At 42.6% G+C, this 12,710-nt stretch overlaps 1 protein-coding gene across 1 annotated transcript in view; it reads right to left on the bottom strand.

The window, feature by feature from the left end:
- UPF3A (UPF3A regulator of nonsense mediated mRNA decay) overlaps nt 1–12,710 on the bottom strand; it is a 40,860-nt gene that overhangs the window by 14,217 nt on the left and 13,933 nt on the right. The window contains exons 9-10 of the mRNA XM_060129114.1: nt 11,671–11,965; nt 1,428–1,576 (exon numbers count right to left, since the gene is read on the bottom strand). Coding sequence (XP_059985097.1) covers nt 1,428–1,576; nt 11,671–11,965 — 444 coding nt within the window. The remainder of the gene's footprint in view (nt 1–1,427; nt 1,577–11,670; nt 11,966–12,710) is intronic.

Genomic DNA, 12,710 nt, shown 5'->3' with positions numbered 1-12,710 from the left:
ACAACCATTGTTTTAAACCATGAATCTTGAACACTAACCAACTATGGCCCACAGGCCAAATATGGTGTGCTGCCTGTTTTTATATATTAAGTTTTATAGGAACACAGCCCTGCCCATTCATTTTCTATTGTAAATGTATTTTAAGGCTCACTATGATGGCAGAGTTTAATCGTTGTGACAGAGGCCGTATAGCCTATAAAGTCTAAAGTGTTTACTATCTAGCCCTTTTCAGCCAGAGCTGATGCTGCTGGATCACCTGGAACTCACTGAATCCACAGCAAGTTCTTCTCTCCCCTCCCCCACCTTCTGGAGCTCGTAAGTCAAGAACACGAGCACAGCAATGCTTGAAACTGACCTTATGTCTAACAGTCATAGAGGTTTTTTTAATAATAAATCTCAGTTTTTTATAAACATTTTATATTTTATAAGGAATAGATATAATAAGCGAAATATTCAGATGATTAAAGCTACGTTTTAAAAAGCAGTATTTTGTTATATATAATTCTATATAGGAAAAGTACCATAACTGGAGTTCAAATTCATAGCAACTAAAATTTTTATTTAATAAATGGTTCAAAGCACAGTGCCAAAAGCATTAACATTTAAAAATTTCACTAAAAGGAAAAAATACTGTAGAATGCACAGCTGCAGAAAACTATACTAAGTTATGAAAAAACTGCCTCAGACTGCAAAAAGAAAGACTCCAGATGCCATACCTAATTATTCCTCTCTAAAATAATGCCATTTATGTTATAAAACATGAGCACTCCATCAAAAGACTGGAACTCTTTTTGTTAATTCAGTGGCCGTATTGTTAAAAGGGCAACAATTAAAGCTGTTGGGCTTTATACGGTGTTAAAGTTCCTATCAGAGGGAATGCAGCACGACAGGCTTCAGCTAATCCTTACGACTGAAGGTGCATGAACGACTGAATTACAATGGTTATAAAATGAGAGCTGCTCACTCTCCAGAAACTACAGCTCACAGAAAACCAACAAAAAGCACAATGAGATACAGACCATTGACTTACAAATGTGTAAAACTGAAAGTCCAAGTTATTCCTACACCATGTTTGAAATGCTTCAGAATTCACACTGATACAATACTAGCTTTCTTCTGGTTTTGGTCATACTTTGCTACTTTCTGAAGGAGATTATTTTTCTTCTGCTTTGGCTAAATTACATATACTAGTTTATATCAGAAATGGCCAAATCTATAACTCTGTTCAAAGTTTTAAAAGATCGCTTGAGAATGGTTTCTAGGTATCTCTATGCCACCTTTATAGTTCTAGTTTCTCTATAAGGAGTAGTTTCACCTTGTCGGTTTTATTCCAGGCTAATTTACATGCTTCCGGAAGGAATGCCCTCTCTAATCCACAGAGTGTGGGTGGGAGACCACCCACGTCACCAACATGCACATTGACTCACTCTGCCTCTTCGCTCTTCTCAGCTCCAGCCCCTGGTGAATCTTCCACCTCACCCCTCCTCCCGTCACGGCCCTCCTCAGGGGGTCTTCCATCACATTCACGGGCTCGGATGCCACCTCTGGGCTGGTACAGCTGCAAGCCTGGTCGGTCCTGCCAGGACAGAGGGCGTGTTACTCTTCCAAGGGCCAGCAATACAGGAGGGGGCAACAGGTCTATCTATTTCTAGGGCCTGATAATCCTAATTATCTAAAGAAAATCAGTCTTGAAGCTAAAAATCAGACTTTTTCACAGCACTATCTCAGAAATCAGGCATTGAGATTAAAAAAAAAAAAAAGAGCCACGAAAAAGAAAGACAGTTAATAATAACTTGTAAGTAAAGTTAGTGTCTGGGAAACTGTTACTGCTCAAAGCCAGAACACTCTGTGGAATTAATACAATCACGGCATTCCCTCCTATTTTGAGAGGTGAAAACTCAGACACACTCATCTCAGCCCCTCGAACTCGCCACGCAGGGTGGATGCGAAGTCTGGAACATAATGAGGCATGGTCTCTAGAGATATGGCTTTTTAGAGCTATGACCTGAACAGTCACACACATTTGTAATTAGCAATTTCTGTGTAGCTTATTCTTCAACTGTCCCCTTTATGGAAAATGCTAACCAGCCATCATACTAATCTCTTAGAGGTGGTGGGATAAAAACATTCCTGGATACAGTACATAAAATGAAATGAAACTGCTTCAGGGAATGAGGAAAGCAAAGCCAGGGAAGGACAAAGCGATTCTGCAGGCCAGGACCAGCCTTGGGGAAGCCAGCCAGCTCTGCCGTGGACCCACCCGAGGGAGCCGTCTGCTCATGTGGGCGGAGCAGCAGCCGTAGCCTTCCACGGCCACCAAGGGGCCAGGCAGTGTGACTCGGGTGGGCACGTCCTATGCTGTTTCTCCAGGGCTCACCACTCACCTTTGCCCACTCCTGGGCTGTGTGTGGAGGCCCCACAGTTACCACCATGGGGTTTACCAGAATGTTCTTTTCCTTAATATCAGCCTGGCCAATGAGAAGGGTGGGAAAGGGCTTGGCAGGCCATACAGACCCGAATCCCGTGTAGACAGAGAGACAGGCTTCACACACCACCTCTGCCCGGGGCCAAAAGCACGGCTCTGCTTTCGCAGGGTAATGTCTGTGTGTACAGACGGATTCTAGGAGGACATCGCAGCTCACCTCGTGAGAAAGGAGCTATGACATATAGCACCTTATCGCCACTACAGCACCACAGCTTTAACTGAGCGGAAGAGTCACCTCGGGTTCCCACTCCCAAAGCTGTGCCGATGCCCGTCACTCACTGCTGCTAAATGAAGAGGCAGGTGAGAAACCAGTGCTCGCGTGAACGAACGCAGCAGAAAGCCCTGAGGTTACAGTAACTGCAGAAACCTCTGAGTAGATGGACGGGGCTGGTCAAGGGTGAAGATGAGCAGACTCCCTCTGGCTGGGGCTGGCCTTGCCTTCACTGCAGACACTTTAAAAATCAACATAGCGGGACTTCCCTGGTGGCGCAGTGGTCAAGAATCCGCCTGCCAATGCAGGGGACACTGGTTCGAGCCCTGGTCCGGGAAGATCCCACATGCCGTGGAGCAACTAAGCCCGTGAGCCACAACCACTGAGCCTGCGCTCTAGAGCCCGCGAGCCACTACTGAGCCCGTGCGCCTAGAGCCCACGTTCCGCAACAAGAGAAGCCACAGCAAGGAGAAGCCCGCGCACCGCAACAGAGTAGCCCCCGCTCACTGCAACTACAGAAAGCCCGCGCGCAGCGACAAAGACCCAACGCAGCCAAAAATAAATAAATAGATTTATAAAAAATATAAATAAAGAAATAAAAATCAACATCGCTGATACCCACCACCCCCTGGATGGATCTGTGGGGATTATGCTGAGTGAAAAAGCCAGCCTCAAAAGGTTCCATGCTGTGCTCCCATTTCTACAGCTTCCTGAAATGACAGAATCAGACACAGGACAGAGGGAGGCTGCCAGGGTCAGGGGTGGCGGGGCACGTGGATACGGCCTGCAGCCCTGGCCTCCGTGCCCTCGGCTCACCTGGACGCCAGGCTGTGAGGGCTGGCCAGCACCACGGGGCCGGGCCTGGCAGGGAGATGACCCGTTACAGTGCTCCTCTGCGACGATGTGATCCCAATGCCATGCCGGTTGTGCAGAGCTGGCCTGGGTGTTTACGGCCACCTCATTACCCACTAATAATCAGAACGCTCTTGGAGGGGGATCATCTCCCCCCTCAAACACATCAGAAACACATCTACCTGTGGAATGGTTCTCACAGAAACTGGCAGAAGACCCTCTACACAGCCAAAGCTGCAAGAAAGAGCTCCACGTAACTGGCCTGGACAGAAGGAAAGGCACCGGGTCAGGACCTGTGCCCCGGGGAGATCTGTAAGGAGGAGAAAGTCCTCGTGGGTGGACCCTCACCCCGGGGAGCAGGCAGGCTGAGCAACACCCTGGGCATCCCAGTCCTAGGGTCCCGCACGGAGGAGACGGCCCCCCTGCCTGCTGGGAAATCCGCTGAGACAGACAGAGGTGCTGGAGAAGCTGGGACTCTACTCACAAGGAGGGCCTGTGTGCAGCGTGCTGACAATCAGGGTGGAGAGAGCTTTGCAGTCACAGCTGCCACCTCTCTGCACTCCAGACCTGAAGGGGTGAACACCCTGGCATGGCTCCCTGCACGCCACAGCCTGGCACGAGATCTGGGCAGAGACTCGGCCTAGCAGTGAAGAGACAGACCTGTGTCTCGGGTGGGGTCCAGGTGGGGCGGCAACAGCCATTGTCAGTGTGAGCCCCTGGCTCCGCCCAGTCCACATGGCAGCTTAGTGCTGGATCTGGGGCAGACAGGTCTCACACAGCAGTGCAGCCACCTCAATTCCTGTACCCACAACGTCCCAAGCCCCAGCCCCAGCCTACTCCACACCACAGCCTTGCGTGAGATCTGGGATGAACACAACAGAGAAAGGGATGCGACCCCGGGCTGCTTCTGAGCAGAACTGTGGACACCTACGCAGGTGACGCCTAGGTCCTCTGCGGCCTCAGCTGCTTCAGCACTCACCTCCTTTGGGGCAGACACTCAAGAGCAACGGAGCCTGATTGAACTCGACCCTCAGGGCTTCTACTCCAACAACCGGGGAGCAGAGCCCCCACCCCCGACAGGGCAGTGACAGCCACGGAGCAGAGAGGAGGCCCCACCTCACAGCCAGCCCAGGCTCTGGATAGTACAACACTGACCACACCCCTATCACGGGGCTTATGGACAGCACACCCGAGGAATGACGTGGCTGGTGGGCATACCAAAACCAGCCCTGGCACTAAAAACACTGAATACACACCGTCTGCACAGGGACAGTCCCACATAAAAACACACTTTCAAGACCTCAGTAGATAACTCTTTCTCCTAAATTCTTAGAGACAGAGAAAATTAAGTAGAGTGAAAAGGCAGAGGAACTCCCAATTAAAAGAACAAGAGAAATCCCCTGAAAGAACAAATAATGAAACAGAGCTCATCAGTCTACTGGACCCCAAGTTCAAAAAGGAGGTAATAAAGGTGCTACCTGAATTAAGAAAGATTATTGATAGAAATGTAGATCACTGTAACAAGGAACTAGAAACTATAAAGATGAACCAACCAAAAACAGACAATTTCTGAGAGAAAAAACAAGCAATGAACAGCAGACTAAGTGACACAGAAGAATGTGTAAGTGATCTGGAAGATGGAATAATGGAAATCACCCAATCAGAGAAGAAGACAGAGAGACAAATTTTAAAAAAATGAAAACAAAATATGAGATCTATGGGATAATATAAAATGTGCCAACCTACACATAATAGGGATTCCAGAAGGAGAAGGGGGAAAGAAGGGGATTGAAAATGTATTTGAAGAAATTATGGCTGAAAACTTCCCAAACCTAAAGAAGGACACACATATCCAGGTATAGGAAGCACAGAGGGTCCCAAACAAGATGAATCCAAACAGACCCACACCAAGACACAGAATTAAGATGACAAAAGTGAAAGATAAAGAGAGAATTCTAAAGGTAGCAAGAGAAAAACAAGGAGTTAGTTACAAGGGAACCCCCAGAAGGCTATTAGCTGATTTCTCTGCAGAAACTTTCAGGCCAGAAGGGAGTGGCATGATACACTCAAAGTCCTGAAAGGGAAAAACCTGCAACTAGGATACTCTACACAGCAAGATTATCATTTAGAATAGAAGAAGAGATAAAGAATTTCTCAGACAAGCAAAAACTAAAAGAATTCAGCAATACTAAACCTACCCTTAAAGAAATATTGAAGGGTCTTCTCTAAATAGAAAGGAAGCAAGGATCTATAGGAAAGGCAAGTATATAAAATGATTGGAGATCACTTAAATAAGCCAGTACATAGGTTAAAAAAACAATAAAAAAAACTGTAAAAGCAATTATAACTACAATTAACAGTAAAAGGATAAGCATGAACATGTAAAACAGGACATTACAAGTCACAAAATGTGGGGGAGGGGAGTTTTAAAATGTAAGTATTTTGGAATGTTTTTGAACTTGAATTACTATCAGTGTAAAGAAAATAGATATAGTGATGGGTTAACATACTCAAACTCCATGGTAACCACAAATAAAAAATATACAATAGATTCACAAAAACCAAAAAGAAAGAAACTCAAGCATACCACAAAAGAAAATCATCAAGCCACAGAAAGAAAAACAAAAAGAAGAAAAAGAAGAAATGAACAAAGAACTACAAAAAACAACTGGAAAACAAGGATTAAAATGTCAGTAAGTACATATTTATTGATAATTACTTTAAATGTCAATGGTCTAAATGCTCCAATCAAAAGAGTGGTAGATTGGATAAAAAAACAAGAACCTACAATATACTGCCTACAAGAGACTCACTTCAGGGTGAAAGACACAGACAAAGTGAGGGGATGGGAAAAGATATTTCATGCAAATGGAAATGACAAGAAAGCGGGAGTAGCAATACTCATCTCAGACAAATTAGACTTTAAAACAAAGGCCATAAAGAAAGACAACGAAGGGTATTATATAATGATAAAGGGATCAATACAAGAAGAGGATATTGTACTTGTTAACATACATGTACCCAATAGAGGAGCACCTAAATATGTAAAACAAATACTAACAGACATAAAGTGTGAAATTGACAATAATATAATAATAGCAGGAGACTTTAACACCCCACTGACATCAGATCCCTGGACCAATCATCCAGACAGAAAATCAAGCAACAGAAATCCTAAATGACACAACAGACCAGTTGGACTTAACTGATATCTACAGGACACTGCATCCAAAAAAACCCAGAATACACATCTTTTCAAGTGTGCATGTTACGTTCTCTAGGACAAACCATGTATTAGGTGACAAAACAAGCCTAACAAATTTAAGAGGACAGAAATTACTTCAAGCATCTTTTGTGACTACAGTGGTATGAAACTAGAAGTCAACCACAGAAAGGACAATGGGAAAAGAATGAACCCATGGAGACTAAACAACATGCTACTAAAAAACCAATGGGTCAATGACAAAATCAAAGAAGATATCAGAAAATACCTTGAGTCAAAAAAAAATGTAGACACAACCTTACAAAAATCTATGGGATGCAGCAAAAGCAGTTCTAAGAGGCAAGTTCATAGTGATACAGGCCTTCTTCAAGAAACAAGAAAAATTTCAAATAAACAACCTAACCTACCACCTAAAAGAATTAGAAAAACAAGAACAAACAAAACTCAAAGCTAGCAGAAGGAAGGAAATACTAAAGATCAGAGAGGAAATAAATGAAATAGAGATTAAAAAAACAACAGAAAAGATCAATAAAACCAAGAGCTGGGTTTTTTTTTGTATTTTTGTTTTCAGTACGTGGGCCTCTCACTGTTGTGGCCTCTCCCATTGCAGAGCACAGGCTCCGGACGCACAGGCTCAGCAGCCATGGCTCATGGGCCTAGCCGCTCCGCGGCATGTGGGATCTTCTCGGACCGGGGCACGAACCTGTGTCCCCTGCATTGGCAGGTGGACTCTCAACCACTTGCGCCACCAGGGAAGCCCAAGAGCTGTTTTTTTTAAAAGATCAATAAAATTGACAAGCCTCTAGCCAGAAAAGAGCAAGGACCCAAATAAATAAAATAAGAAATGAAAGACATGAAAATAAAAACTAATACCCAGAAATACAAGTCATAAGAGAACACTATGAACAGTTATATGCCAACAAATTGGACAACCTAGAAGAAATGGACAAATTTCCAGAAATATACAGCCTAACAAAACTGAGTCAAGAAGAAACATATAATTTTAACAGATGAATCACTGGATGTGAAATAGAATCTGTAATAAAAAATAACTCCCTACTAAAAGAAGTCCAGGACCAGACAGCTTCAGTGGGGAATTCTACCACACATACAAGAAGAACTTATACCTATCCTTTTAAAACTATTCCAAAAAATTGAAGAGGAGGGAACACTCCCAAATTCATTCTATGCAGCCACCCTCACCTTGATACCAAAACCATACAAAGACACTACAAAAAAAGAAAATTACATGCCAATCTCTTTGATGAATATAGATGTTAAAATCCTCAACAAAATATTAGCAAATCAAATCCAATAACACATAAAAAGAATCATTACACCATGATCAAGTTGGATTCATTCCAGGCTTGCAGGGATGGTTCGATATATACATATCCATCAATGTGATACAGCACATTAACAAAAAGAAAGAGAAAAACCACAGGATTATCTCAGTAGATGCACAAAAAGCATCTGACAAAATTCAACATCCATTCATGATAAAAACTCTCACCAAAGTGGGTATAGAGGAAACATATCTCAACACAATAAAAGCAATTTATGGCAAACCCACAGCCAACATAATACTCAATGGTGAAAACCTAAAAGCCTTCTTGCTAAATTCAGGAACAAGACAAGGATGCCCACTCGCACCACTTCTGTTCAACATAGTACTGGAAGTCCTAGCCACAGCAATCAGACAAGAAAAAGAAATAAAATGTATCCAAATTGGAAGGGAAGAAGTATACTGTCATTATTTGCAGATGGCATGATACTTTCTATAGAGAAACCTAAAGTCTCCACACATAACTATTAGAACTAATAAATGAATTCAGCAAGGTAGCAGGATACAAAATTAATACACAGAAATCTGTTGTTTCTTTACACCAGCAATGAAATATCAGAAAGAGAAAGTAAAGGAACAATCCCATTTAAAATCATGTCAAAAAATAAAATACCCAGGAATAAATTTAACCAAGGAGGTGAAAGATCTATATGCTGAAAACTATAAAACACTGATAAAAGAAATTGAAGATGATACAAAGATATAGAGGGCTTCCCTGGTGGCACAGTGGTTGAGAGTCCACCTGCCAATGCAGGGGACACGGGTTCGTGCCCCGGTCCGGGAAGCCCCCACATGCCGCGGAGCAGCTAGGCCCGTGAGCCATGGCCACTGAGCCTGCGCGTCTGGAGCCTGTGCTCCGCAACGGGAGAGGCCACAACAGTGAGAGGCCCGCGTACCTCAAAAAAAAAAAAAAGAACTAGAAAGATTTCCCATGCTCTTGGATCAGAATAATTCATACTGTTAAAATGGCCATACTACCCAAAGCAATCTACAGATTTTATGCAATCCCTATCAAAATACCCATGACATTTGTCACAGAACTATAACAAATAATCCTAAAATATATATAGAACCACAAAAGGCCCAGAAGTGCCAAAGCAATCCTGAGGTAAAAGAACAAAGCTGAAGGCATAACACTTTCAGATGTCAGATTATACTACAAAGCCACAGTAATCAAAGCATCATGGTCCAAAAAACTGACATACGTATCAATGGAACAGAATAGAGAGCCCAGAAATAAACCCACACACCTATGGTTAATTAATCTATGACAAAGAAAGCAAGGATATACAATGGAGAAAAGACAGTCTCTGCAGCAAGGGGTGTTGGGAGAGCTGGACAGCTACATGTAATCAATGAAATTAGAACACTCCCTCACACCATATACAAAAATAAACTCAAAATTGTTTAAAGACCTACATATAAGACATGACACCATAAAATTCCTAGAAGAGTATATAGGCAAAACGTTCTCCAACAGAAATCGTAGCAACATTTTCTTAGGTCAGTCTCCCAAGGCAAAAGAAATAAAAGCAAAAATAAACAAATGAGACCTAATTAAACTTAAAAGCTTTTGCACAGCAAAGGAAACCATCAACAAAACGAAAAGACAACCTACAGAAGGGGAGACAATATTTGTAAATGATGTGACAAACAAGGGGTTAATATCCAAAATACATAAACAACTCATAAAACTCAGTATCAAAAAAACAAACAACCCAATCCAAAAAAATTGGCAGAAGACCTAAATAGACACTTTTCCAAAGAAGACATACAGATGGCCAACAGGCACACGAAAAGATGCTCAACCTCACTAATTATTAGAGAAATGCAAATCAAAACCACAATGAGGTATCGCCTCACACTGGGCAAAATGGCCATCATTATGAAGTATACAAACAGTAAATGCTGGAGAGGGTGTGGAGAAAAGGGAACCTTCGTTCACTGTTGGTGGGAATGTAAATTGGTGCAGCCACTATGGAAAACAGTATGGAAGTTCCTTAAAAAAACTAAAAATAGAGATACCATATTATGCAGCAATGCCACTCCTGGGTATATATCTGGAAAACACAAAAACTCTAATTCGAAAAGACACATGCACCCAATGTACACAGCAGCACTATTTACAACACGTAAGTCCCTACATGTGAGCCTTCAAGTTGCAAACTTTCAAAGATGCAAACGTGTGTTCCATCAATGTCAGGTGTGAGTGAAACTGCAGCTTGCCCTCCATCTCCTATTGCTGATGACCCTTCAGCTCTACCATCTCCCACCTCCTCTCCCTCCTCCAGTCAGTAACTCTTCTTGCCTGTTCACTTGATGCCAACCCCTGTATGCCAGCTGTTGTACTGGACTACTGTACTTTTCAAGGTACTGTATTGTAAGATTAAAAATGTTTTATTTTTTGTGTTTTTTTAATATATTATTTGTGTGAAAAGTATTATACACCTATTACAGTACAGTACTATATAGCCGATTGTGTTAGTTGGGTACCTAGGCTAACTCTGTTGGACTTACAAACAAATTGGACTTATGAACATGCTCTAAGAATGGAACTCATTCATATGTAGGGGACTTGCTGTAGTCAAGATATGGAAGCAACCTAAATGCTCATCAACAGATGAATGGATAAAGAAGATGTGGTTTATACACAATGGAATATTACTCAGTCATAAAAAAGAATGAAATTCTGCCATTTGCAGCAACATGGATCGACCTACAGATTGTCATACTAGGTGAAGTTAAGTCAGACAGAGAAAGACAAATGCTACATGATATCACTTATATATGGAATCTAAAACTAATACAAATGAATGTATATACAAAACAGAAACAGGCTCACAGACACATAAAACAAACTTATAATTACCAAAGGAGAGAGGGAAGGAGGGAGGGACAAGTTAGGAGTATGGGATTAACAGATATACACTACTATACATAAAAGTAGATAAGCAACAAGGACTTACTGTATAGCACAGGGAATTATATTCAATATCTTGTAATAACCTATATTGGGATATAATCTGGAAAAAATGTCTGAATCAGTTTGCTGTACACCTGAAACTAACACAATATTGTAAGTCAACTAAACTTCAATTTAAAAGAATCGTAACTCTGTTAAAGATGTAAAAGAAAGCGCCATGACATGTCGTTAATATTTTCCTCACCGTCTTCGGGGTGAGATGCATAACCCCCACTACTTGTTCTCAAGCAAATAGTGTGAACGTGCCAGTTCTGTACTAAATAAAAGGTTCTTTTTCTTTCCCGGTTAAAAAACGCAATTGATTCTCTGAGCAAAGATGATGCTGGTTTCATTTCAGGACTTGGTGCCTCTCACCGGACAAGAATAACTGCTCTGCAAATACAGACTCTCAGGGCAGTGAGCTCCCTAGGACGCTGTCAGAAGCTGCGATCCTGCACCTCAAGACACCTCAAGGCTCTTGGTTAGATAAAACACTTCCGTCTGGAAAAGCAGTTGTAAGCCTGCAGGATTACAGCCGATACTCTGAGTGGACGAAAACGAAGTGAAAGGTTACGCCAGCGAATAAAAGAACCTGGCTCCCCGCGTCCTCCTCCTTGGGTGCCACCTCATCCTCGCTCTCCTCCCTTCCTGGTGTCTCCGCTGCCCCCACAGGGCCGCCCCCATCCTGGCTCCCCTTCTTCCCTCGGTCTGGGGTGAATCCTCTCCCCCTTTCCAGCTCTTCTTTGCTTCTTCCTGAAAACTTATCCAACTCATAGTGAGCTCTATGTTTTCTGCTGTCATCCAAGGGGCATCTTTGTGCTTCAAGTTCTTTTTCTCGGAATCTTCTCTCCACGCCCCTTTGCTCTTTATCACTGTCATTTTCTGACCTGTGATTCAACACAAATTATCAATAACCTTCCATAAACTGCTTGTCAATTACCCGTCTTCCCCTCCAGACTACAAGTTCAAAAGCAGACAGGGGATGTGTAAGTCTGCTCATCACTGCAGTGCCAAGTTTGCACATGACGGGCACACGACAGGCATTCAATAAGAAACTTTTGAAAACATGAATAAACAATAGTAATAACAATATTTACTGTTACACTTGAGTCACACATATGTAATAGGCACTATGCTAAGGTACCATATACACATATTTTTATAGTTCTTAGTAAATATAATCCTCCCTTTTTTTACAGATAAAGTAAATGAGACTAAAAGTACTCAAGGGACTTTCCTAGCAGCCCAGGCGCACATCCGTCGTGACACAGAGCTGGTATTTACAGCTGAGTTTCTGTTCCAAGCAGAGCTAGAATTAACTAAAAAAATTAATGCATGCATATATCAAACTGAATTAAAGGAATAGTAAGTAAATAAGTTGCTGCTTAGCTCATCTGGTTCTTAAAGTCCTTCTCTCCACGAGCCTCATACACGTGCGTCTGGCTCCCCGCACGCAACGGCAGCAGGGCCGATGGGAACCAAAGGAGCTCCAAGCACACATCTGTGCCAGAGACGTGCCAAAGGCACTGCTGTGTCATAAGCGATAATAAGAGATGCGCCCGTAACATAAACCAGAACGACCACAGATTTGACAGTCATGACAAATTAATCATGCACAAACCAATTAACCAG

The sequence above is a fragment of the Lagenorhynchus albirostris genome, chromosome 18 (genome assembly GCF_949774975.1).
Source record: "Lagenorhynchus albirostris chromosome 18, mLagAlb1.1, whole genome shotgun sequence".
NCBI classification, from domain to species: Eukaryota; Metazoa; Chordata; class Mammalia; order Artiodactyla; family Delphinidae; genus Lagenorhynchus; species Lagenorhynchus albirostris.
The sequence above is the reverse complement of the archived record's forward strand: the minus strand, read 5'-3'. Positions and strand labels throughout refer to the sequence as shown.